This window comes from Leucopleurus acutus, assembly GCF_964270905.1.
Source record: "Leucopleurus acutus genome assembly, chromosome: 11".
Taxonomy (NCBI): domain Eukaryota; kingdom Metazoa; phylum Chordata; class Mammalia; order Artiodactyla; family Delphinidae; genus Leucopleurus; species Leucopleurus acutus.
In genome coordinates, this window is record NC_139152.1 from 96954381 (window position 1) to 96982180 (window position 27800).

Below are 27800 nucleotides of genomic sequence, written 5' to 3' on the forward strand. Positions count from 1 at the left end.
CTTTCCTGGATGCTGCCTCACAAGAAATCGGCTCTGATCCCAGGCTTTCTTTGGTGGAAGAAAGTTCTGCTCGCCTTAGGAGAGGTGAGGAATCGTTCTGGACCCTTTCTCCAAAGGGCAACAGCTTCCTGACTCAGGCCAGGAAGGGCGTAGGAAAATTCCACTTTTAATTTTGATTCCCAACAGGACCAATTCAAGTTCATACCCGTGGGCAGCGGGGCAGCCACATAGGGGCCAAGACGGCGAATCACTGTCGAGGAGGCCACTCATCACTCACTCCTCTGCGCTCCGGAGGTGGAGTCAACTCCCTGGACCCTCCCCCTTCCCCATCAGGGCTGTCTCGACCTTGACTCCGCCTGGTCCTCTGACCAAGGCCCCTCACGTGACCAGCCGTCTCAGTCCCTTACGCCATAATCTCCGCCCTCCCCTTCAGAGCCCCACCCAACAGCTTGGCGCAGGCCCCGCCCCTTCCCATCTGAGGGGCGGCAGGAGCGGCCCTAGGGCAGGATGGCAGTGAACCGGAGCCACACCGAGAACCGTCGCTGGGCCCTCATCCCCTTCGGCGAAAGGTGCGTGAAAGGAAGCCTGCGGAGCTGTCAGAGGAGGCAGCAGATGCACGGGGAACTGGCGGCTCGCAAACTCTCAGCGCATCAGACTTTCCCGCCTTTTCCGCGTGCGCAGCGGGCGTGGCTCCGCCCCGACGCTAGGGCGCTTGCTGCCTCACGGGTGTTCGGAATGGGAAGGCGGCAGCGGGGGCCGTTGCACGTGTGAAGGGCGCGTGCTGCCTCAGAAGAAAGGTGGAAGTGCAGTGGTGGGAGTGGGGAGTCGCACCGACCCTCCGGGTCGCTTGCGGCTGCTGTTAGTGCGCTACCTTTGCAGAGTGACGGGAACAAGGTGCCAGGCTTCTGGGAGGTAGAAGAGGCATGAGTGTCTTTGGAATCTTTCTGGAAGGATCCCGAACTGTCAGGGGCCTCTCCTCACTCTCAGAACTTCGAAAAGCCCTCTCTCGTCTTCGCCCCAACCAAGGAGATGACTGGTCTTACTTTTTTCTAAAGATCAGGACCGGAAGAAGACGCGTCTAGGAAGAATGACGCTCTCTTGCCTCCCATGGCGGCCTTGGGGTTCGCACCGATCGCTCTGTGTGGTGCTAGCGGTGACCACCGCTCGCCCCTCTCCTCTCGCCTCTGTCAGGCTCAGCCCGGAGCCGCCCATTTTCACCTCCCCACCTAACACCTCGACTCTGCCCCGCTCCCCTCCTTCATCCCCCGCCCCCATTTTTCCAGAGGCCTGCTCCAGCCCCCGGCACTTCTTAAAGGCGCTCCTCTCTGCTCCGGTTTGCCCTCGTTTTCCTTTGCGCTCGCCTAGCAGTGAGACTTGAAGCCCAGGGCTGTGCTCAGGTGAGGCAGAGCACACCTAGGTCGCTTTGAATGCATCTGTCAGGAAGACCATTTAAGTCAGTACCACACGCTGATGTCCAGATCTTTTTTCTATGCTTCCTTCCCCAGAATATTTTCTTGACAGATTTATACGCGCCGTCAAGGCGGTAGGTTCTCCCTTGCCCCTGAAGGACCGCTGCTGTTTGTTCAGTTTTGTAGTAGGAGATGATTGCCCACCATTCTGACCGCGTGCACACTGGCCTAGAGAACGCTGACCTGTGTGCCTGTGGCTCTGTGCCTTGAAGCCACTTCTAATCTGGTGTTCGGGTGTCTTCTCATTCGGGCTACGAGTCTGTCTGTCTGCTTTTCTGTTTGTGTGCTGGAGGCAGGGAATGACGCATGGTTTTAAAAAATTGTAACATATACTGATTTTATGGTCCTTTGATTACCTTTGTGGGGTCCCTGGTGTGCTCTTGAATGGTTAACCATAGCCGAGCACTGTGCAAGGGCTTTATAGTTATAACTGCTCTATCTGCAATAAGGATCAGTACTGGTTTCCTCGTTTCACAGGTGGGAAAACTGAAAGAGAAGTAATTTGCTTAAAATCACATGGCCAGTGCATGTGGGAGAGCTCTGAACTTAGGTACTATGCATTCACTTCTCTACTCTGGCTGCCCCTCTAAAAGGAAAAGGACTGCTTCTCTTCTTTCTTCTCAGCAAAGAAGTCTCTGTAGGTGCTCTGGCTTCCTGGATAAAAAACACTTTAAAGAAATAGCTTGAGAGGGAGAAGATTGGTTATATTTTGACTTCTCTGGACTATTCACAATACACAGTTGAGAAATTCATCACAGCTTGGCTGTGGTGTGTGGAGATTTTTTTCTGATCCCAGCTGAAAAGTCATAAATGTGTGGGCCAGACTCTACTGGTAAAAAGGGAAGACATAGAGTTTTGTTTTTTTTAAATCCATATTCAAAAATGTGTGCAGGTAAAACCATGTAGAAAACTTGGGAAAAATTTTAAATTACCCCAAATTCCTACATCCAGTGCTTTTTACATTTTGGTATGTATCCTTCTGTACTTTCCCCTGTGGAAATATACACACCTTCCCCTGTCAGACTGCTTTGTAACTTGTTTTTCTCATTTACCAATGTATTGGGGATGCTTTCCAGTGTCGGTACCTACATCATTATTTTCAATGTCTTGTCCTCCAGTATGCATACATATTTGCTCCAGCCCATATCTGGGATAGTCTGATTTTTTTTTTTAAAAAAGGAGGATATATTCTTTCTTTCTTTTTTTTTTGTCTGCGTTGGGTCTTCGTTGCTGCGCACAGGCTTTCTCTAGTTGCGGCAAGTGGGGGCTACTCTTCGTTGCAGTGTGCAGGCTTCTCACTGCGGTGGTTTCTCTTATTGCGGAGCATGGGCTCTAGGCATGCGGGCTTCAGTAGTTGTGGCACGCAGGCTCAGTAGTTGTGGCTCGCAGGCTGTAGAATGCAGGTTCAGTAGTTGTGGTGCATGGGCTTGGTTGTTCCACAGCATGTGGGATCTTCTAGACCAGGGCTGGAACCTGTGTCCCCTGCATTGGCAGGCGGATTCTTAACCAGTGTGCCACCAGGGAAGTCCCAGATAGTCTGATTTTAATTTGTCATTGCTATAAACATTGCTGCAGTGAACTTTTTAAAGATTTATCTTTGCCCACCTGTCAGAATGTTTCTTTCAGATATATTCCTGAAAGTGGAATTGTGGGATCAGAAGACACAGACTTTTTAAAAAATATTTTAAAAGTATATTTTTAATATGAAAATTCTTGTCAAAATATTTTAAAATATTAAATATATTTTATATTTAATATATTGATACATAGAAATATATTTATTGCAAAATTACCCTACAGAATTATATCAAATTACATTCCTTTTAATACTTTGAGTGCCCAATGCCAACACCCTGTGTTAATCTTTGATAGCTCTGCCAGTCTGATCATGGAATCTGAATAATGAAATCTTTTTTTAAAGCTTAATTGCTAGTGAAATTATTTTTGTCTTATGATTATTGACTATATGTATTTGGTAAATTTTCTTGGTTCATAAATGTTCTCCATTTTTTTGCTAAGTTGTTCATTTTTTAAATAAATATATTTATTTATGTATTTATGTATTTATTTTTGGCTGTGTTGGATCTTTGTTGCTGCTTGCGGGCTTTCTCTAGTTGTGGCGAGCGGGGGGTACTTTTCGTTGCAGTGTTCGGGCTTCTCATTGCGGTAGCTTCTCTTGTTGCAGAGCACGGGCTCCAGGTGTGAGGGCTTCAGTAGTTGTGGCATGTGGGCTCAGTAGTTGTGGCCCACGGGCTTAGTTGCTCCGCGGCATGTGGGATGTTCTTGGACCAGGGATCGAACTCGTGTCCCCTGCATTGGCAGGCAGATTCTTAACCACTGCGCCACCGGGGAAATCCCAAAGTTGTTGATTTTTTGTGTGGTAAAAAGCACATAACAGGGCTTCCCTGGTGGCGCAGTGGTTGAGAGTCCGCCTGCCGATGCAGGGGACGCGGGTTCATGCCCCGGTCTGGGAAGATCCCACATGCCACGGAGCGGCTGGGCCCGTGAGCCATGGCCACTGAGCCTGCGCGTCCGGAGCCTGTGCTCCGCAACGGAAGAGGCCACAACAGTGAGAGGCCCGTGTACCGCAAAAAAAAAAAAAAAAAAAAAGCACATAACAAAATTTACCATCTTAGCCACTAAAAACATAAAAATTGTATATATTTAAGTATACAACATGGTAATTTGATGTAATATACATAGTGAAATGATTCCTACAGTCAAGTTAATTAACGTGTCATCTCACATAATGATCATTTTTTTACTCTCTTAGCGTATTTCCAGTGTTCAATATAGTATTATTAAGTACAATATAGTCTTCATGCCTATATATTCGATCTCTAGACTTATTCATCCTACTTAACTGTAAATTTTGTAACCTTGCTTAACATCTCTCCATTTCCCCCATCCCATCAGCCCCCAATAAACACTGTTCTACTCTCTGCTTCTGTGAATTTGAATTTTTTTTTTAGATTCCACATGTAGGTGAGATCATATAGTATTTGTCTTTGTCTGAGTTATTTCACTTAGCATAATGTCCTCAAGATTCACCCATGTTGTAACATGTGACAAGATTTCCTTCCTTTTTAAGGCTGAATAATATTCCATTTTACTCATATAACACATTTTGTTTCTCCATTCATTCATTGATAGACTTTTATGTTGCTTCCACCTCTTGGCTATTATGAATAGTGCTGCTATGAACGTGAGTGTGCAAATATCTCTTTGAGACCCTGCTTTCAATTCTTTTCGATATATACCCAGAAGTGGGATTGCTGGATTATGGAGTAGTTCTATTTTTAATTTTTGAGGAGACTCCATACTGTTCCATAGTTGTCGCACCATTTTACAATCCCACCAAGAGTGCACAAGAGTTCCAATTTATCGACATCCTAGGCAACACTTTTCTTTTTTCAATAGTAGCCATCCTAATAGGTGTGAGGTGATATCTCATTCATGGTTTTGATTTGCATTCCTCTGATGATTAATAATGTTGAACATCTTTTCATACTTTTCAGCCATTTATATATCATCTTTGGAGAAATGTTTATTTAAGTCCTTTGTCCATTTTTAAATCGGTTTGGGTTTTTTTTGGTGTTGTTGAGTTGTAGGAGTTCTTTACATATTCTGGATATTAACCTCTTATGGTTTGCAAATATTTTCCCCCATTCTATAGGTTGACATTTCACTCTGTTGATTGTGTTCTTTGATGCACAAAAGTTTTCAAGTTTGATATAGTCCCATTTGTCTATTTTTGCTTTTGTTGCCTGTGCTTTTGGTGTCACATGCAAGAAATTGTTGCCAAGTCCAGTGTCATGAAAATTTCCACCTATGTTTTCTTCCAGAAGTTTTGTAGTGTTAGAGATTATGTTTGGTTCTTTAATCCATTTTGAGTCGAATTTTTAAGATGGTGTAAGTTAAAGGTCCAACTTCATTCTTTTGCATGTGGATATCTAGTTTTTCCAACATCATTTGTTGAAGAGACTGTTCTTTCCCCATTGAGTGGTCATGGCACCCTTGTTGAAGATCATTTTACCATAGAAGTGGTGAGAGTGGGCATCCTTACCTTTTTCCAGATCTTAGAAGAAATGCTTTCATCTCTCACCATTGAGTATGATGTTAGCTGTGGGCTTTTCATAAATGGCTTTTATTATTTTGGGGTAGTTTCCTATGATTCCTAGTTTGTTGAGTGTGTTTATCATCAAAGAGTGTAAAATTTTGTCAAATGCTTTTTCTGCATCAATTGAGATGATCGTGTGGTTTTTGTCCTTCATTTTGTCAATGTGGTATATTACATTGATTGATTTTCTTAAAAAAAATCTCTATTTTTAAAAAAAATTATATTAAGTTTGATCCTTTTCCTAACCTGTCCCTATTCTCTCCACAGCCCCCCACCCTGGCCCCTTGCCTCTGGCAATACCCTACTTCTCTGTTTCTTTGAGTTTGACTTTTTAAAGATTCCACGCAGTATTGTCTTTCTCTGTGTGGCTCTCTCTCTCTCTCTCTCTCTCTGTCCATACATATCTATCTATCTCACATCTTCTTTATCTGTTCATTCATTGATGGACACTTACATGGTTTCCATATCTTGGCTATTATCAATAATGCTTCAGTGAACATGGGAGTACAGATACTTGTTTGCTATCCTATTTTCATTTCCTTTGGATATATACCCAGAAGTGGGATTGCTGGATCATAAGGTAGTTCTATTTTTATTTTATTGATTGACTTTCATATCTTAAACTATCTTTGCATTCCAGGGATAAATCCCAGTTGGTCATGGTGTATAATCCTCTTAATGTGTTGTTATATTCAGTTTACTAGTATTTTTTTTTTGAGGCTTTTTTACATGAGTATTTTTCTGTTTTTTCTTATTGGAAGTTTTTTGACTACTGATTCAATCTCTACCTGTTATAGGTCTATTCCAATTTTCTTCCTTTAGTCAATTTCAGTCATTTTTTTCTAGGAATTTACCCATTTTATCTATGTTATCTAATTTGTTGCCATACAATTGTTCATATATTCTCTTATAATCTTATTTTAAATCTCTGTAAGGTCTGTGATAACATCCCCACTTTCTTGCTTTTTTTAAAATGTTATTTATTTATTTATTTATATTTGGCTGTATTGGGTCTTTGTTGCTGCACGCAGGCTTTCTCTAGTTGCAGCGAGTGGGGGCTGCTCTTTGTTGAGGTGCGCAGGCTTCTCATTGCAGTGGCTTCTCTTGTGGAAGAGCACGGGCTCTAGGCAAGTGGGCTTCAGTAGTGTGGCTTGCAGGCTCAGTAGTTGTGGCACACAGGCTTAGTTGCTCCGCGGCATGTGGGATCTTCCTGGACCAGGGCTTGAACCCATGTCCCCTGCATTGGCAGGTGGATTCTTTTCTTTTTTTTTTTTTTTTTTTTTTGTGGTACGCGGGCCTCTCACTGTTGTGGCCTCTCCCACTGCAGAGCACAGGCTCCAGACGCGCAGGCCCAGCGGCCATGGCCCACGGGCCCAGCCACTCTGCGGCATGCGGGATCCTCCCGGACCGGGGCACAAACCCGTGTCCCCTGCATCGGCAGGCGAACTCTCAACCACTGTGCCACCACGGAAGCCCTGGCAGGTGGATTCTTAACCACTGCGCTACCAGGGAAGCCCAACATCCCCACTTTCATCCATAGTTTTAGTCATTTGAATTTTCTTTTTTCCTTGGTCAGTTTAGCTAAAGATTGGTACATTTTGTTGATCTTCACAATGAAATAACTTTGGTTTCATTGATTCTATTTTTCTATTCTTTATTTCATTTATCTCCATTGTAATCTTCATTATTTCCTCCCTACTGCTAGCTTTGGGTTTCATTTGCTTTTGTTTTTCTAGGTCCCTAAGGTGGAAAGTTAGATTATTAATATGAAATCTCTCTTTTAAAAAATGTAGGCATTAAAAGCTATAAATTTCACTCTTAAGCACTGCTTTTGCTGCATCTAAATAATTTTGGTATGTATGCTTTTGCTTTCATTTAGATCGAAGTATTTTCTAATTTCACTTATGATTTCTTCTTTGACCCATTGGTTGTTTAAGAATGTGATGTTTAGGGCTTCCCTGGTGGCTCATGGTTGAGAGTCCGCCTGCCGATGCAGGGGACACAGGTTCGTGCCCCGGTCCCACATGCCACGGAGTGGCTGGGCCTGTGAGCTATGGCTGCTGAGCCTGCGCGTCTGGAGCCTGTGCTCCGCAACAGGAGAGGCCACAACAGTGAGAGGCCCGCATACTGCAAAAAAAAAAGAAGAAGAATGTGATGTTTAATTTCCATATATTTGTTACTTTGTCAGATATCCTTCAGTTATTGTTTTCTAATTTCATTCCATTGTAGTCATAAAAGATACATTGTATGATTGCAGTCTTCATAAATTTTGTGAGACTTGTTTTGTGGCCCAACATATGGTCTATCCTAGAGACTGTTCCATGTGCACTTGAGAAGAATGTGTATTCTACCTTTGTGGAGGGAGTGTCCTTATATGTTAGGTCTAGTTGAATTTTGTTAGATGTATCCATGCTTATCATTGTTGTATCTTTTTGATGATTAACGCTTTTAGTATTACAGAAGATTCCTCTTTGTCTTGTAATAACTTTTTTTCACACACACTGTATTTTATTTTTACAAGAGATAAATAAGTTTATGTTTTTCTGATATTAGTATAGCCACTTCAGCTCTCTTTTGGTTACTGTTTCATGGAGTATCTTTTTCCATCCTTTTACTTTCAACCTATTTGTGTCTTTAGATCTCAAGTGAGTTTTTGTAGACAGTCTATAGCAGTAATATGTTTTTAAAAAAATATATTCTACCATTCTCTGCCTTTTAATTGGAGACTTTAATCCATTTAATTTAATGTAATTATTGATAAGGAAGAATTTAACTTCTGCTCTTTTGCTATTTGTTTTCTATATTTCTTATATCATTTTTGTTCCTCAGTTCCTCCATGAGTGCTTTTTTGTGTTTAACAGATATTTCTTAGTGTACCATCTTTATCTCTCTTCATTTCCTTTGCTGCATGTATTTTAGTTATCTTCTTTGTGGTTGCCCCATAGATTATGTTTAACATCTTAATTTATAACAATCTAGTTCAAATTAATACCAACTTAGTTTTAATTATATGCAAAAACTTTACTCCTACATAGCTCTGCCCTCTTATATTGTGATTGTCACAAATTACATCTTTATACATTGTGTGCTCATCATTATAGATTTATAATTATTGTTTTATGCAATTGTGTTTTAAATCATATAGGATGAAATGAAATGAACAAACCCAAAATTCATTAATATTGATTTTTAATTTACCTATGTAATTATCTTTCCCAGTGTTCTTTATTTCTTTGTGTTGATTTCATTTACTGTCCAGTGTCTTTTTATTTCAGGCAGAAGGACTTCCTTTAACATTTCTTATAGTTCAGATCTAGTAGTGATAAACTCTGTCAGTTTTTGTTCACTTGGTAATGTTTTATTTTTTCCTTAATTTTTGAAGGATAGTTTGGCCAGATTTAGAATTCTTGGTTGACAATTTTTTTTTCCTTTTAGCACTTTGAATATTTCATCCCATTACCTCCATATTTTCTGGTGAGAAGTTAGCTGTTTGTCTTATTGAGGATTCCTTGTGCATGATAATTTTCTTCTCTTGCTGCTTTCAAGATTCTCTGTATTTGGCTTTCAACAGTTTGATTGCAATGTGTCTCAGTGTGGATCTCTTTGAGTTTATCCTACTTGGAGTTTGTTGAGCTTGGATGTGTAGATTCATGTATTTCATTAAATTTGGGAAAATTGTGGACATTATTTGTTCAAAAATTCTTTATTCCCCCTTTTTTCCTCTCCTCTCCTTCTGCCAGTCGCATAATACATATGTTGATATGTTTGATTGTGTTCCACAGGTCTGTTAGACTCTGTTCCTTTTTCTTCATTCTTTTTTCTTTCTGTTACTCAGGTAGTAACTATTCATCTCAATTGACCTATCTTCAAGTTCACTGATTCTTCTACCTGCTGAAATATGCCATTAAGTCCCCCACTACTGAACTTTTTATATCAGTTATTATAGTCTTCAACTCCAGAATTTCTATTTGGTTCCTTTTTATAATTTCTATCTTTTTATTTTTGTATTCTCTACATGATGAGACATTGTTTTCATCCTTTTCCTTAAGTTATCAAGTCATTGTTTCTTTTAATTTTTGAATATATTTTAAATAGTTTATTTAGAGTCTTTGTCTAGTGAATCTAATTTCTTGGCTTCCTAAGGGGCAGTTTCAATTAATTTTTTAAAATAAATAAATTTATTTATTTATTTATGGCTGCTTTGGGTCTTCATTGCTGCGTGCCGGCTTTCTCTAGTTGAGGCGAGCAGGGGCTACTCTTCGTTGCAGTGTGCAGGCTTCTCATTGCAGTGGCTTCTCTTGTTGCGGAGCATGGGCTCTAGGCACGTGGGCTTCAGTAGTTGTGGCTCACGGGCTTCAGTAGTTGTGGCTCGTGGGCTCTAGAGTGCCTGCTCAGTAGTTGTGGCGCACGGGCTTAGTTGCTCTGTGGCATGTAGGATCTTCCCGGACCAGGGCTCGAACCCACGTCCCCTGCATTGGCAGGCAGATTCTTAACCACTGCACCACTAGGGAAGTCCCATACTTTCTTGTTTCTTTACATGCCTCATGTTTTTCTTTTGTTGAAAACTGGACATTTTTAAAAATTATAATGTGGCAACTCTGGAAATCAGACTCTCCCTCTTCCACAGGGTGTTGTTGCTGCATGTTGTAGTTATTGTTTAGTGATTTTTCTGAACTAATTTTTTTTTTTTTGTGGTACGCGGGTCTCTCACTGTTGTGGCCTCTCCTGTTGCGGAGCACAGGCTCCGGATGTGCAGGCTCAGCGGCCATGGCTCATGGGCCCAGCTGCTCCACGGCATGTGGGATCTTCCCGGACTGGGGCACGAACCCGTGTCCCCTGCATCGGCAGGCGGACTCTCAACCACTGCGTTACCAGGGAAGCCCCCTGAACTAATTTTGTAAAGTCTATATTCTTTGTTATGTGTGGGTAATGACGTGTGTGGCCTCTTTTATGTTAATTTAGAGGCTAGCTAGTGATTTGACAGTTTACTTGTATGTTTGGAACAACAACAACAAAATCCCAGCCTTCGCAGATGGCCTGTGTGTGTGTGTGTGTGTGTGTGTGTGTGTGTGTGTGTGTGTTGGAGCCTGTCTTTATCACTCAGCTAGGCAGTTTAAAACTCTGTCTTACCTTTCACTGCCTGCTTGAGCAGAGCAGAGCCACTGTCAACCAGAGGTAACAGTTTTGGGGCCTTCTCAGGTTTCTTCTGAGCATGAACTCAGCCCTGAAAATGTATGTGTGGTGCTTTCTAGATTCCCATGAACATGTCAGAGGTTTTCAAAGCCTTTATTCCTCAAAGTATCTCATTTCCCAGTCTTTCCTTCCTCACTTTTCAGTTTTTTTATTGTTTGCCCAAAATGTCATTCTTTGCCCCAGATAGCAGCTCTAACACATTTGCCTTGAAATGTTTTTGACAGATGTGCCCTAAGGGGTAGCTGCCTAAGTCCTAAGAGAGTTCTGAGTTAGGCACATGCCCTTAGAGCTAGTCCTCCAGGAAGCCACTGGACAGGTCAAACCACAATAAGGTCTGTTCTCCTCCCCCCAGGAGTGGGCACCTATACTGAGAATATGGGTTGTTGTTGTCAAGGCTGTTGCCAAACTGGGGAGTGGAGGATAGTACTAGGGTAAGTTAAAGTGCACAAAACTCCCTTATTGACATTCAACTATTTTTTTCTTGATTAAACATTCCCCTAGTTGCTATAAACTTTTGATTAGATTCTAGAGTTCTAGGCTGACATTTAGAGTTCCTTATTCCATCATTTTTGCTGACATCCTATTTTTTCATAGTCTCTTAAAAAGCCCTTTTTATCCATACACCACCATCCTAGTTCCAGTTCTTATTACCTCATATCGCAACATTTTTAGGAACTCTGAAATGGATCCCTCTGACATACCACCACTTCCTTGATCATGTGACTTCCCTGCTGAGACAGCTGCAAGTCACAGTTCTGCCTTGCCTATTGAATGATGTCTCCAAGCTCTAGTCCCAGCATGATTCCAGCTTTATCTCACTATTCCTCCCAGTCTCACTTCCATGCTGTTTTGATGAATCCATATAGGTAGGCTGCTCCCAAGTACGCAGTTTTCTTTCCACTGCATACCTCCATTAATGCTGTTTGCTCCCCATCAGGATTTTCCCCTACCCTCACTTCTGCCTACTGAAACACTATTCATCTCTTAAGAATTGGCTCAATGGGACTTCCCTGGTTGTCCAGTGGTTAAGACTCTGCACTCCCAATGCAGGGGATCCCTGGTTGGGAAGCTAAGATCCTGCATGCTGCATGGCATGGCCTAAAAAAAAAAAGAATCAGCTCAAATGTCAACCTTTCTGTAAAGTCATTCCTAATTACTTCAACCAAGAGCTAATCTCTCCTTCCACCAAACTGCCATGATATTTTTGTTCCATTTATGTGATGTATGTCATATATTTCTTGCATTATTACCTATATTCATGTTTTCATTCACTCATTCTTTCAATATTTAGTAGCACCCACTTATATATTTATAATTTATATATATAAATTGCTAAGAAAGGGAAAAAACCCAGTAGGATTCTATGAGTAAGAATAGGATGAGCCCAAGTTTTTCAGGTTAGGAGCACAGGGAGAACATGACAGACAGAGGGAACATGTCAGAGCATTCGGGAGCACTCTGCGTGTGCCTAACGTTCTTTACCAGAGTCCAAGAAACATTTCCGTTAACAGAGTGCTTTATACCAACTGCACAAGAAGTAGAAGAATTAATGAATATACATTAAGAATAGAATTAGGTTTGATAAGAAAGAAGAACCCAATGGGACTTCCCTGGTGGTCCAGCGGTAAAGAATCCGCCTTCCAATGAAGGTGAAGGTGGGTTCGATCCCTGGTTGGGGAACTAAGATCCCACATGCCGTGGGGCAACTAAGTCCATGAGCCTCAACTAGAGAGCCCTCGTGCCGCAGTGAAGAGCCTGTGAGCCACAATGAAAGATAACGAGTGCCACAACTAAGACCCAACGCAGCCAAAAATAATAAATAAATTAATTAATTAGTAAACGAGTGGGGGAACTAATTTTTTTTAAAAAAAGAACCCAATGATAAAGAAGAAGAATAAGTGTGAATTGTCAGAGAATAAGATCATTTAAATTCCTTTCTATTTTAATAAAATAGTAGTAGCAGTAGCAGCAGCAAGTAACTTTTATTAAAATCTCCCTCCAGGCTAGAAACTATGCTACGAGCTCTGTTTGTATAATTTTATATAGATTCTAAATTGTGTGCTGTCTGCCCTGTCTTTTCTGCAGTGTCTTGAAGCAGAGTCAGGATGTGGACCTCTCCTTCCTACAGCAACCAGTGGGATATGATCTCTTTAATGGTACAAAAAGAGGAACATTGTTTCTCACTTCATACCGGGTAATTTCTACTTCTACTTTGATCTGATTAACTCTACATTTTTCCTTAAAATGGAGAGAGGTTAAACATTGACTTTCAAAGTATTTTAAACCATTTCTCCTTTGAGATTTTCCATGTTGAAGTGTGATGGAAGAAAATTGGTCATGCTTCTCAATTAGGCCAGAATGCCAAAGCAGCCTTAACTTCAGAATTGCTCTTATATGTCTCAATCCATGGATAAATTGCATTCCTTTTCCAAAGTTTCTTTTCTCTCTTAGGTGATCTTCGTGACTTCACACTTAGTCAATGACCCCATGCTTTCTTTTATGATGCCATTTGGTCTGATGAGTAATTGCACCATTCAACAACCAACCTTTGCCCCCAACTACATTAAAGGAACCATTCAGGCAGCTCCGGATGGTAAGTGTCCCCCCTCAGAAGTGTATTTTTTCTCAAAAGCTTCCAGAAGGTTTAAGATTCAGACTTGGCCCCTGCTTCACTGGGTAGTGCTTCTCTTATTGTTTGTGGCAGTCCTTCTGTTACAGCATGCCAGCCTCTTAGTGAGTGTGTGCCGTTTCTTCCTCCAGGTGGCTGGGAAGGACAGGCTATTTTTAAATTATCCTTCAGAAAAGGAGGTGCCATTGAATTTGCCCAGCTGCTGATGAAAGCTGCCTCTGCTGGTGAGCGATGCTTATAAAATTATCAAGCACTTTGGGGTTTGGGGGCCTGTGTAATTGAAGTAAGACTGTTAGCTAGTGAAGACTTCTGGCCTCTGTGGTCAGGCGGTTGATATTTGCACATGTATTCAGCGGGCATTTCCTGAGCCTACTGACTATGTGCCAAGTAACATATTACGTGCTAAGAACACAAGATTTAGTCCCTCCCTGTCCTGAAGGAGTTTGCAGTCTAATGGGAGCTTACCGTCAGACACCTGAACAGCTAATTATACCTGATAGTCTTTTGTCCATTTAAGTGCCGGTCTCATGTATCACTGAGTAGTCTTGTTTTCGGTAGCGTGGCCTTGGCTCTTCTTCCTCTGGCATGGCTTTTTGTCTTCTCTCCTTTCTGACTTTGCCTTTGCTTCTCTTAGGTTTAATTCCCATCTTCCATGGGACTAAAGCATGGGAAGAGGTACCATCAAGCCCTGCAGCACTGATCTAATGGATGTACCAGAGGATACAAATAATCTTTTTATGTTATATTTTAATTCAATCTAGCCTCACTTTATATCCCTCATTCTCTCACCTTTTGTACTCCAATCCAACTGGGTTTCTTTGTGCCTTGCCCTCCCACCTCTGAGCCTTCATGCTATTTGCTCTGTCTGGAATGCTCTTCCCCTTTCTCCCTTGCCTTCTCCACTCCCAACTCCAGTCTAGCTGAGACAAACACAGTCCAGTAGAGATAGACATATGCAAATACATTATCCTGTCTTATGGCATGTGCTGTAATAGAGGCATGGGCAAAGTTCTGGGGACACACAGACGAATGTGGTGAATTTTCTACCTTAGAAGACTGACTGGATCATGATGCTATAGACCATAGTCAAGTGTATAAGAGATAGTCTAGGGAATTCCCTGGCAGTCCAGTGGTTAGGACTCGATGCTTTCAGTGGTTGGGGATTGGCCCGGGTTCCATCCCTAGTCAGGGAGCTAAGATCCTGCTAGCCACATGGCCGAAAAAAAAAAAAAAATGAGTATAAGCGATAGTCTAAATTGGAGAGGAATTGAGTTCAACTTTAGACATAGTAATTAATACTAGCTAACACTTATTGAATGCTTATCATATACTGGGCAGTGTTCCAGGCCTTTACATGTGTTAATTTATTTAATCCTCACAAAAACTTATGATGTAGGTTCTATCATTATCCCCAATGTATAGCTAGGGAAACTGAGTCAGTGATGGTTATATAATTTCTCAAGGCTATACAGTTAGCAAGTGGTGGAGCTGGAATTTGAACCTTAAACATACTCTCTCTCTTTAAACTTTTCATTTTGAAAAAAAATAAGATCTATAGAAAGTTTTAAGAATATTACAGTGAACTCACATGGACCTTCATCTAGATTAACCCATTATTAACATTTTCCTACATTTGCTTTTTTAAAAATAATAAATTTATTTGTTTATTTATTTTTGGCTGTGTTGGGTCTTCAGTGCTGCACGCAGGCTTTCTCTAGTTGCGGTGAGTGGGGGCTACACTTCATTGTGGTGCACGGGCTTCTCATTGCGGTGGCTTCTCTTGTTGCAGAACACGGGCTCTAGGTGCGCGGGCTCAGTAGTTGTGGCGCGTGGGCTTAGTTGCTCCGCGGCATGTGGGATCTTCCCAGACCAGGGCTCGAACCCGTGTCCCCTGCGTTGGCAGGCAGATTCTTAACCACTGCGCCAGCAGAGAAGTCCCCACGTTTGCTTTATGTTATTCTTTTTTTTTCCTGCTTTTGTTTGAACTATTTGGGAGTAAGTCACAAAGATCATTTCCTTCATTTCTAAATATTTCAGTGTGTATCTCCTAAGAACAAGGGCATTCTCTCATCTAACCTCAGTGTGCTTATCAAATCAGAAAATTTAACATTGAAACAATACTATTGATTATTCAAATTCAAATGATTGACCATTACTATTCCTAATTCTAATAGCATTTTTTTTTTCCAATCCAGGATCTAATCCCAGATCACATATTGAATTCAGTTGTCCTATTTCTTTGGTCTCCTTTAGTCTGCGCTCAGCCTTTCTTTTTGTCTTTCATGACCCTGACATTTTAAAAAGAATACAGCCTTATTGTTTCGTAGAATATCCCTTAATTTGTGTTTGTCTGTTTCCTCATGATTATATTCAGGTCATGTATTTTGGCAGGAATACTGTATAAAAGATGTTGTGTCCTTTTGAGCCTACACTCTTAACCCCTGCACCATATTAAGTGTGAGGTACACAAGCTGCTAGAGGCAGTAGACATGCAGCTTGGAGCTCCAAAGATGCACTGTATCAAGACACTGATTTGGAAATCCTCAGCACATCGGTCATCTCTGAAGCCATGTGAATGATGGGCTCATTCAGTGAATTAAGGATGGTATGCCAAGGGTCCTCAACATTTAAAGGATAGGTAGGGAGGGGTGACCTTCAATGGAGATTGAGAAGGGGCTGACTGAGAGGTGAGAGAAGAATCAAGTGAGTTCGTTATCCTGGAAGTCAAGGGAGGAGAAAGGTTCAAGCATTACTGGGTAGTCATCTGTCAGCTGCTGGAGAGATGTTTGGTAAAATGAAGACTGAAAAATGTGCATTGCATGAGGAAATTTGAGGTTTTTGGCAGAATTATCAAGAGATTTCAGTGAACTGCTGGAGAAGAGGGGTGATGAAGAACCATGTTAGAGAAAATTGAGGAGTAAGAAAATTTGTTGCAGTTACTGTTAAAAATACAGTGCAAATATATAAAGGCCAAGGAGTTCACAAGCTGTACCCAACTGGCAGCTCTTCATGGTCCAGAGGGCAGACAGCATCTGGAAGCCTGACATTGGATAACAGAGTGTCCTACAGACAGAGGGAGTGTAGCTGTGAAGAATCCGGGTCAGGGGACACTTGGAAATCCAGTTCCCCTTTGCTACAGATGTCTGGGGAACTCGGGACAATTGCATTCTGGGTCTTGAATTCACTCTTATTTTTGGCCTCACAGTACTGAGGGGGCTTATTTTTAGGATTATGAGATAAGGGTCAGGCAACTTCAGGGGATTCTCTTCGTGCTCTCATTAAGTTCTGCTTCTTGGCCTGCAAAGGTAGGTCAGTGTCTCAGCCATTGCTCAGCCACTTGGAAAGGATTTAGGCAACTTATATGAACTTGGCCCAATGTCTGAAACTGCTCTGGGTCTGATTATGTCATGGTTTAGGTGTGGAAGCCTATGCCTACTCCCCTGGCAAGAGTCAGGTCTTGTGAATGGGCTTCCTTGAGGCCTTTGGAATTAAACACCCATTATGCATCATGAGCTGATTATATGACCAGGAAAGATTCCTTTCGCCTCAGCAGAGTTGCTTTGTCAGGGCTCTTTGATTTAAGTTTTTAGCAAACATGTATTGAGTACCTATTGTGTGCCAAACACTAGGAGCGACAATTGGGAACACAACAGTGAACGAGACATAAGTACATAGTCCCTGCTTTTGTTAAACTTACAGTCTAGTGAGAGTCATATAAGAAATAAGCAAACATGTAAGTGAATAAAATAATGACTTATTCTGAAAGGGGATACTAATAGAATATTGAAAGGGAGGGTAACAGGGAAGGATGACAACTTTAGATTCAGAGTGAATTAGTTAAGATAATGCTAGCTATTGAAACAGATAAACCCCAAATTATCAATGGCTTAAGATAATGGATATTACTGCTTATATAAAGGCCAATCAGCAGGGGTGAAAGGGGGCTCTGTTCCACATAGCCCTTCAGGGACCCAGGGTAATAGAGTCTCTGCCATCGTTAACACATGGCTTCTAAGACCTCTTTGGGTAGCGAGCAGAGAGGGGAAGAGAGTAAAGATCTCACCTGGGAAGTTTTCATGGGTCAGGCCTGGAAGCAGTGTACATTACTTCTGGTCATATGCCATAGGCCAGAAATTAGTGTGGCAGGCTGATAATGGCTCCCAAAGATATAATCTGTGTCCTAATCCTCAGAATCTGTGAATGTTACCTTGTTTGTAAAAAAAAAAAAAAAAAAAAAAAAAAAAGCCTTCTCAGATATAATTAAGGATCTTTAGATGAGGGGATTACTCTGGATTATTCAAGTGGACCTCAAATACCATCAAAAGTGTCCTTTTAAGAGAGAGGCAGAGGGAGACAAACAGAAGTGCTTTCTTTAGTACTGCCATTACATTGGCCTTTAATGGACTTGCCAACTTGATAGAATTCTCACTTGGAAATTTTTTCTGAATACCTATCATGGTGGGTGTTATGCTAGGCCTTCAATAAGCACAGGCAAATATACACAATCACTGCCTTCAAGAAGCATACAGTTGAGGACAAGGGCAATGTATATTTTTAATCTTGTATCCTGGGGACATTGTTGGACACACATGTAAGGTGATGGTTAATACTCTGTTAATTATTTGGTTGCTAGCTGCTGTACATCTGATTTAAAAGAATTAAAGAGTCCCTATTTTGCCAAACTTGTCTTCTCAGCTGCCAGAGGAATTCCACTTGGAAGTGTAAATTACTGGTTCGGCACTTCAGGACCCTATATAATTACTGCACCAGGGGGCATGATGTGCACCCAACAGACGCCTTGTCCAGGTAAGATATGGCATGGAGGTTCTTCCTGGGAGGTGGAAAGGTACGCCAGGGGCTCAAAGATCTATTCACTGCTACCTTGCCTCCAATTCTGCTGCAGAAGAAGCAGCAGAGGTTTGGGGGGCTGGAAAATGGTTGAGTCCATGACTTCATTTCCAGACTAAAACGCAGTGGCAAGTCAGTAAATGACAGGCTTCCATTTCAGGTTTACTTTTAACTATAATGTACAAATATGGAGCATACCTGGGCAACTCCCATCAGTGGGAACAGCCACTTCCTGCTTACAGCCTGAGCAGAAACATGTGCTCTTGCCAACTTCCCCCTTCCCCTTTCACACAAGCATAGCCATCATGCTTGTGCCATGCCCTTCAACCTCACTTCAACCTCACCTCACGAGGACTCCAGTCCTCGGCTTTATGCCCTGTACACTTTCCTTTAACAGTCGTGCCTGTCCATAGCTGCTGAGTCATGTTCCCAGGAGACATAGATCAGTGATTCTCAACTACGGTCCACAGTCTGTTGGTGGACCACAAAAAGTCTCCTAACAGGTTACCAACAGACCCCCAAATGCAGGCTGTCTCTTGGGTTCTCCTTGGAGCATGACGTACATGTCCATCGGCTTATTTAGTTTTGTATACAGCTGAAGGATAGTTATCTATAGTCTTAATAGTTACCTTAGTTTTTAAGGGTTACTAAAATCTAATATTCAAGATCTAAAAGTAAGTGTTGCTAAAGTTTTATAAAAACGTTTTTGAGTTGAAATTCACATAACGTACAATTAACCATTTTAAAATGTACAATTCAGTGGTATTTAGCGTATTCACAATGTTGTGCAACCGCCAGCTCTCTCTAGTTTCAAAAGTTTTTCAGGACTTCCCTGGCAGTCCAGTGGTTAAGACCACGCTTCCACTGCAGGGGACGCAGGTTTGATCCCTGGTCGGGGAACTAAGATCCCGCATGCTGCGTGGCGAGGCCAAAAAAACAAAACAAAACTTTTTCATCACTCCATAAGAATACTCCATACCCACTAAGTAATCATTCCCCATTGTCCCCTCCCCACATCTCTTGGTTTCCTCTAATCTGCTTTGCGTATTCTGTGTATATCACATAAAAGGAGTCAAGCAACATGTGACCTTTGTGTTTGGCTTATCTCACTTAGCATAATATTTTCAAGGTTCATCCAAGTTGTAGCATTATCAGTACTTTATTCATTTTTTGTGACTGACTAATATTCCATTGCATGTATCATAGTTTGTTATCCATTCATCCACTGATGAACATTTGGCTTGTTTCCACCTTTTGGTTATTATGAATAATATCTCCTACAAACATTTGTATATAGGTTTCCAGGTGGACATAAGTTTTCATTTCTCTTGGGTATATACCTACATTTGGAATTATTGGGTCATATGGTAATTTAATGTTTAACTTTTTTGAGGAACCACCAAACTATTTTCCACAGCAACTGCACTATTTTGTATTCTCACCAGCAATGTACAAGTTCCTATTTCTCCACATCCTTGCCAATGCTTGTTACTTAACTTTTTTTTGCTTGTTGTTTATATTAAAGCCATCCTAGTGATTGTGAGGAGATATCTCATTATAATTTTAATTTGCATTTCCTTGATGATAAATGATGTTGAACATCTTTTCATGTGCTTCTTGGCCATTTGCATATCTTCTTTGGAGATATATCTATTCCAGTCCTTGCCCATTTTTAACTTGGGTAGTTTGTCTTTTCATTGTTTGAGTTGTAAGAGTTCTTTATATATTCTGGATATCCTTATCAGATATGGGACTTGCAAATATGTTGCCCATTCTGTAGGTCATCTTTTACATTCTTGAGAATATCCTTTGATGCACAAAAGTTTTAATTTTTGATGAATTTATCTATTTTTTTCTCTTGTTAGTTGTGCTTTTGCTATCAAATTAAGAATCCATTGCCAAGTCCAATGTCATGAAGATCTACCCCTATGTTTTCATCTAAGAGTTTTATAATTTTGGCTCTTATATTTCAGTTATTGATTCATTACAAGTTATTTTTTTTTAATTTTAAAGAATATTTATTTATTTGGCTGCACCGGGTCTTAGTTGTGGCACATGGGGTCTTTGTCGCTGCATGCAAGATCTTCATTGCGGCATGCAAGATCTTTTAGTTGCGGCATGCAGGATCTAGTTCCCTGACCAGGGATCGAACCCGGGCCCCCTGCATTGGGAGCATGGAGTCTTAACCACTGGACCACCAGGGAAGTCTCTATGAGTTAATTTTTGTATATGGAGTAAGGTTAGGGTCCAGCTCTATTCTTTTGCATGTGCTTATCCAGTTGTCCAGGAATCATTTGTTGAAGACACTATTCTTTCCCCACTGGGTGGTCTTGGCACCCTTGTTGAAAATCAATTGGTAATAGATGTTTAGGTTTATTTCTGGACTCTCAGTTCTATTCCCATTGGTATATGAGTCTATCCTATGCCAGTACCACATTGTTTTGATTACTGTAACTTTGTAGTACGTTTCAAAATAGGGAAGTGTGAGTCCTCCTATTTTGTATTTCTTTTTCAATATTGTTTTGGCCATCCATAGTCCCTTATAGCTCCATATGAATTTGAGAATCAACTTTTACATTTCTGCAAAAAGACCATTAGAATTTTGATAGGGATTGCATTTAATTTGTAGATCAGTTTTGGGGGAATTGCTATCTTAATTTAATATTGTCTTCTAACCCATGAACATAGGAACTCTTTTTATTTATGTAGGTCTTCTTTAATTTATCTCAGTAATGTTTTGTAGTTTTCAATGCACAAGTCTTTTTGAAAAAAAATTTATTTATTTATTTGGTTGCGCTGGGTGTTAGTTGCAGCATGCAGGATCCTTAGTTGTGGCATGCGAACTCTTAGTTGCGGTATGCATGTGGGATCTAGTTCCCTGACCAGGGATTGAAGCTGGGCCTCCTGCATTGGGAGCGTGGAGTCTTCTTAATGCACCACCAGAGAAGTCCCAAAGCACAAGTCTTTTACCTCCTTGGTTACATTTATTCCTAGGTATTTTATTCTTTTGGATGCTATCGTAAATGTAATTGTTTTCTTAATTTCCTTTTTGGAATGTTTATTGCTATAATTATGGTTTTTTAATTAAACTTTTTATTTTGAGATAATTGTGGATTCCCATACGTTTTTGGAAATAATACTGAGATATTCTTTATACCTTTTACCTAGTTTCTCCCACTGGTAACATTTTGCAGAACTATAGTATAATATCACAACCAGGGTATTGACATGGATACAATAAAAATGCAGAACATTTACATTACCACAAGGATCACTTCTGTTTGTCTTTTTATAGCTACACCTACTTCCCTTCCTCCCTCTCCTCTTTAACGCATGGCAACCACTAATCTGTTCTCCATTTCTGTAATTTTGACCTTTCAAGATTGTTATATAAATGGAATCATGTAGTATGTAAGCTTTTGGGATAGACTTTTTTCACTCAGCATTATTCCTCAAGATTCACCCAGGTTGTTGCATGTATCAATAATTTGTTCCTTCTTTTTGCTGAGTAATAGTTCATGGTATAAATGTACAACAGTTTGTTTAAACATTCAGCAGCTCAAGTATATCTGGGTTGGTTGCAGGTTTTGGTACAGGTTTTTGTGAGAACATAAGTTTTCATTTCTTGCCCATTAGGATGGCTGCTATCAAAAAAAAAAAAACCAGTAAACAACAAATGTTGGCAAGTATGTGGAGAAATTGGAATGCTTATATACTGTTGGTGGGAATATAAAATGGGACAGCCACTGTGAAAAATAGTATGGAGGTTCCTAAAAACATTTTTAATGACCCAGCAATTCCACTTCTGGGTATATACCAAAAGAATAGAAAGCAGGGTCTAAGAGACATTTGTACACCATGTTCATAGAAGCATTATTCACAATAGGTAATAAAATGAGTTAGGAAGTGTTCCCTCATCTTCAATTTTTTGGAAAAGTTTGAGAAGGATTGGTATTAGTTCTTTATGTGTTTAGTAGAATTCAGCAGTGAAACAATCAGGTCCAGGTGTTTTCTTTGTTGGAAGATTTTTTAAATTATTGATTCAATCTCCTTACTAGGTCTATACAGATTTTGTATTCCTTCATGATTTAGTGTTATCGGTTTTAGGCTTCTAGGAATTTATCCATTTCTTCTAGACTATCCAATTTGCTAACATACAGTTGTTCATAGTAGCGTATTATAATCCTTCTTATCTCTGTAGAATCAGTAGTAATGTACCCACTTCCATTTCTAATTTTAATAATTTGAATCTTCTCTTTTTTTCTTGGTCAGTCTAGCCAAAGGTTTCTCAATTTTGTTGATCTTTTCAAAGAACCAGCTTTTGGCTGCACTGATTTTCTCTATTGTTTTTCTATTCTCTTTTTCATTTATCTATGTTCTAATTGTTATTATTTCCTTCCTTCTGCTAGCTTTGGATTTAGTTTGTTCTTCTTTTCTTAGTTCTTTAAGTTTTTAAGTTAGGTTGTTGACTTAGGATCTTTTTTGTTTTTTACTGTGTTTTTAGCTATAAATTTCCCCCTTAGCGTTGCTTTTGCTGCATCCTTTGAGCTTTGGTATATGGTGTTTTCTGTTTGTTTGTTTTAAATATTTATTTATTATGTGGGGTGGTGGTGGGATGAATTGGGAGATTGGGATTGACATATACACAAATATGTATAAAATAGATAACTAATAAGAACCTGCTGTATAAAAAAATAAATTAGGGGCTTCCCTGGTGGCGCAGTGGTTGAGAGTCCGCCTGCCGATGCAGGGGATGCGGGTTTGTGCCCCGGTCCGGGAAGATCCCACATGCCACGGAGCAGCTGGGCCTGTGAGCCATGGCCGCTGGGCCTGCATGTCCGGAGCCTGTGCTCCACAATAGGAGAGGCCACAACAGTGAGAGGCCCACGTACTGCAAAAAATAAAAATAAAATAATAATAATAATAATTAAAAACAAAAAAAAGCTCAAAAAATTTATTTATTTATTTGGCTTCAGTGGGTCTTGGTTGTGCCATGTGGGATCTTTTAGTTGTGGCATGCAAACTCTTAGTTGTGGCATGTGGGATCTAATTCCCTGACCAGGGATCAAACCCGGGTCCCCTGCATTGGGAGCACCAAGTCTTAGCCACTGGACCACCAGGGAAGTCCCGGTATGTTGTGTTTTCATTTTCATTCATCTCTAAGTATTTTATAACCTCCCTTGTGAGCTCTTCTTTGATCCATTTGTGGTTTAAGAGTGCAGTGTTTAATTTCCACAAATTTGTAATTTTTCCAGTTTTACTTCTGTTGTTGATTTGTAAATTCATCCCTTTGTGGTCAGAGAAGCTACTTTGTATGACATCTATCTTTTAAAATCTATCCAGACTTACTTTGATGCCTAATATATGTTCTATTCTGAAAAATGTACCATGTATACTTGAGAGGAATGTGTATTCTATTGTTGTTGGGTAGAGTGTCATATATTTGTCTGTTAGATCCAGTTGGTTTGTTGTATTTTTTATGTCCTCTATTTCCTTATTTATCTTCTGTCTGGTTGTTCTAGCCATCATTGTGAGTGAAGGATATTGAAGTCTACAACTATTATTGTAGTACTGCCTATTTCTTCCTTCAATTCTGTCAGTTTTTGCTTCATATATGTGATGGTCTGTCATTAGGTGTGTAAATGTTTATAATTGTTATATCCTTTTGCTGTATTGAACATTTTATTAATATGTAATTTCCTTCTTTATCTCGTAATCTTTTTGATGTAAAGTCTATTTAGTCAGATATTAGTATAGCCACTTTTGCTCTCTTTTGGTTACTATTTACCTGGAATATCTTTTTCCAACCTTTTACTTTCGATTTATTTATGTCTTTGTATCTAGAATAAGTCTCATACACACAGCATGCAGTTGAATCATGAGTTTTTATTCATTCTACCAATCTCTGTCTTTTAATTGGGGAATTTAATCCACTTACATTTAAAGTAATTACTGATGATGGGGGCCTTACTTCTGTCATTTCACTATTTGGTTTCTATATGCGTTATAGCTTTTTTGACCCTCATTTCCTGCATTACTGTCTTCTTTTGTGTTTAGTTGATTTTGACTCCTGATCTCTCTGACCTCCCTTCTATGCCCCCAGGACCCACGCGGCCTGGATGGGGTGGGTACCGGTCTGGGAGCTCAGCAGGCTCCCCGGCCTGAGTGGGCCAGGCAATCACCCTCCACTCCTCTCCTGCTCTTCCCAGAGAGTCCCTCCCACCTGCTTCTCCTGATCTCCCCAGCCTCAGGGGCGCTGATCCTGTCTGGCCTCCACTTCTCCTCCCCCCTCAGTCCCCCTATGACCAACTGGTTCACTTTGGGGTTCCTCCTGTCTCCTTGGGCATCAGAGTCCCCCAGCAGAGGCTGGCAGGTGCCCTAGTTGTGGGGAGACACTAACTCCATGTCTTCCCACATGGCCATCTTGACTCCCACTACTCTCATTTCCTTTTGTTTATATTTCATAGCTGTTCTGTGTGTTTGTGTGTGTGTGTGTGTGTGTGTGTGTGTGTGTGTGTGTGTGTGTGGCTACCATGGGGGTTACATCTAGCATCCTAAAGTTATAACACTAATTTGAATTTTTACTGTCTTAACTTCAGTAACATACAAATACTCTGTACCTTTACAGCCCCTCTGTCTTCACCCCTTTCAGTTGATGTCACAAAATTCATCTTTATACATTGTGCCCCCCAAAACATAACCTAATAATTCTTTTAAATGCATTAGTCTCTTTAGTTATATAGAAAACAAAAATGGAATTACAAACCATTGTTATAATAATATTAGCTTTTATAATTGCTCAATGATTTACCTTTATTGAAATCTTTATTTCTTCATATGGTTTCAGATTACTGTCTAGTGTCCTTTCATTTCACCTTGTAGGACTCCCTTAAGCATTTCTTGCAGGGCAAGTCTAGTAGTAATGAACTCCCTCAGCTTTTGTTTATCTGGAAACATCTTAATTTCTTTCTCACTCTCACAGGAGTTTGGCCAGATATAGGATTCTTGTTGGACAGTTTATTTCTAGCCTCCAACGTTTCTGGTGAGAAATCTGCTGACTTTCTTATTGAGGATCTCTTGTATGTGATTATTCACTTCTCTCTTGCTGCTGTCAAGATTCTCTCTTTATCTTTGGCTTTTGAAAGTTTGACTACAGTGTGTCTCAGTGCGGATCTCTTTGAGTTCATCTTACTTGGAGTTTATTGAGCTTCTTTGATGTTTATATTCATGTCTTTCATCAGATTTGGGAAGTCTTCAGCCATTATTTCTTCAAATATTTTCTCTACATCTTTCTCTCTCTCTTCTTTTTCTGGAACTTCCACAATGTGTATGTTGGTCTGCTTGGTAGTGTCTCACTGGTCCCTTGGGCTCTGATCACTTTTCTTCAGTCTTTTTCTTTCTGTTCCTCAGTATCAACAATTTTTATTGTCCTGTAGTCAGGTTTACCGATTCTTTCTTTTGCCTATTCAAATCTGAATGTAAATTCCTCTAGTGAATTTTTCATTTCAGTTATTGTACTTTTCAGCTCCAGAATTTTTTGTTTGTTTCTTTTCTTGTTAGGTTTTCTATCTCTTTATTGATACTTCTGTTTTGTTCATATATAATTTTCTTGACTTTCTCCACATTTTCCTTTAGTTCTTTGAGCATCTTTAAGACAGTTCTTTTAATGTGTTTTCTACACAGCTTAAACATAAATATGGATTATGGAAAAGTAACTTGACAGTCCATTCACACTGATACAGTTAAATCACTTAGGGAATGTAGCCAAGGAAATAAATAAAACTCATGTTTATTATAATATTAATTGGAAATTTGGAAGCAACATGCTCTCCAACAACCAGGGAGCACTTATCATAAGTAGCACTTATCAGCATGATAAAATATAGTCCAGCTTTTAATTTATGAAATACATTAATAATATAAAGAACTTTCTCATAATGTCAAGTAAAAAGAGCCAAATTTTTAAAAAATTGTATGGTTGTTATAATCATGATCGTATAAAAAAGATTAACAGAGATCCTACCAATAAATGCACCAAAATATTAAGTTTTTGTGTTTGATTATGGAATTATAGATGACTTTTAAAATTTTATCTCTTCTCTATTTCCCAAATACATATTCCTCATTGAGCATTTATTACTTTTTTATCATCAAAACAAACTTTATTAAGTATGTATCTGGGTACAACTATAAGTAATGTAGAGATATAACTATAGGGTTGTTTTCATGTTGATTTGAATTCTTCCACAACAAGAAATGATAAAGCCTTCAGCTGGTGATGGCTGAAGAATATGGCTTCTGCATTGTTCTGCCTGAATTCTCTTCCTGTGTCAGTTTGCTTCAGTATTATTATTATTTTTTTTAATTTTAATTATTTATTTATTTTTGGCTGCATTGGGTCTTCATTGCCACGCAAGGGCTTTTCTCTAGTTGCAGCGAGCAGGGACTACTCTTCGTGCAGTGCAGGGGCTTCTCATTGCGGTGGCTTCTCTTGTTACAGGGCACAGGCCCTAGGCGCATAGGCTTCAGTAGTTGTGGCATGTGGGCTCAGTAGTTGTGGCTCACAGGCTCTAGAGCACAGGCTCAGTAGTTGTGGCTCACGGGCTTAGTTGCTCCGCAGCATGTGGGATCTTCCCGGACCAGGGCTTGAACCCGTGTCCCCTGCATTGGCAGGCGGATTCTTATTTTTCAGTACGCGGGCCTCTCACTGTTGTGGGCTCTCCCACCGCGGAGCACAGGCTCTGGATGCGCAGGCTCAGAGGCCATGGCTCATGGGCCCAGCCGCTCTGCGGCACGTGGGATCTTCCCGTACTGGGGCATGAACCCATGTCCCCTGCATCGGCAGGCGGACTCTCAACCACTGCACCACCAGGGAAGCCCGCAGGTGGATTCTCAACCACTGCGCCACCAGGGAAGCCCCAGTATTATTTTGTATCTTCTACCTCCTTCTTACTTATTCCTTGTCTACTCTAAAAAATGACTAACTGATATTTTTCCTTCTCAGCATACCCAGTTGTGGTCTACAGACCCCCACCACCAGGATATGGAGCATCACCTGCGGGATATGGAGCCCCGCTTGGGGGATATGGAGCCCCACCTGCGGGATATGGAACCCCACCAGTGACATATGAAGCCCTGCCTGCAGGGTATAGAGCCCCACCAGCTGGAAATGAAGCCCCACCTCCAGCATATGAAGCTCCACCTGCTGGAAATAGAGCTGCCTCTCACAAATCTGTGGCAGCCCAGCCGGAGGCTTCTCTTCCATCTACCTCATCTTCTCAGGCTCATTTACCACCTTCTAAGAAGTAAACATTGAAGACTCACCAAGCAAAGGGCACCCTAAAACTGAAGTCACAATAATAAGGATGACTCAGGTATGTGGTTAAAGGCCTGTCTCAGATAGCTGTCACACCCTTTGGAAAGGCAACCTTAGAGGGAAGATGAAGCTTTACTTCCATGCCTAGATTTTAGAGGCAGAGTCAACTCTTGATTAGATGGGCTAAAGGAGAAGTAGAATTGTAGAGCTAATTCTCCAATAATT

At 40.6% G+C, this 27800-nt stretch overlaps 1 protein-coding gene across 1 annotated transcript; it reads left to right on the forward strand.

The window, feature by feature from the left end:
• Positions 1 to 507: 507 nt before the first annotated feature.
• Positions 508 to 27568, forward strand: WBP2NL (WBP2 N-terminal like; the record flags this gene model as incomplete). The annotated part of the gene is made up of 6 exons (XM_082850470.1): positions 508 to 569; positions 12868 to 12976; positions 13234 to 13375; positions 13543 to 13635; positions 18107 to 18217; positions 27264 to 27568. The coding sequence occupies 6 exons, from the start codon at positions 508 to 510 to the stop codon at positions 27566 to 27568; spliced, it is 822 nt and encodes a 273-aa protein (XP_082706596.1).
• Positions 27569 to 27800: the final 232 nt, after the last annotated feature.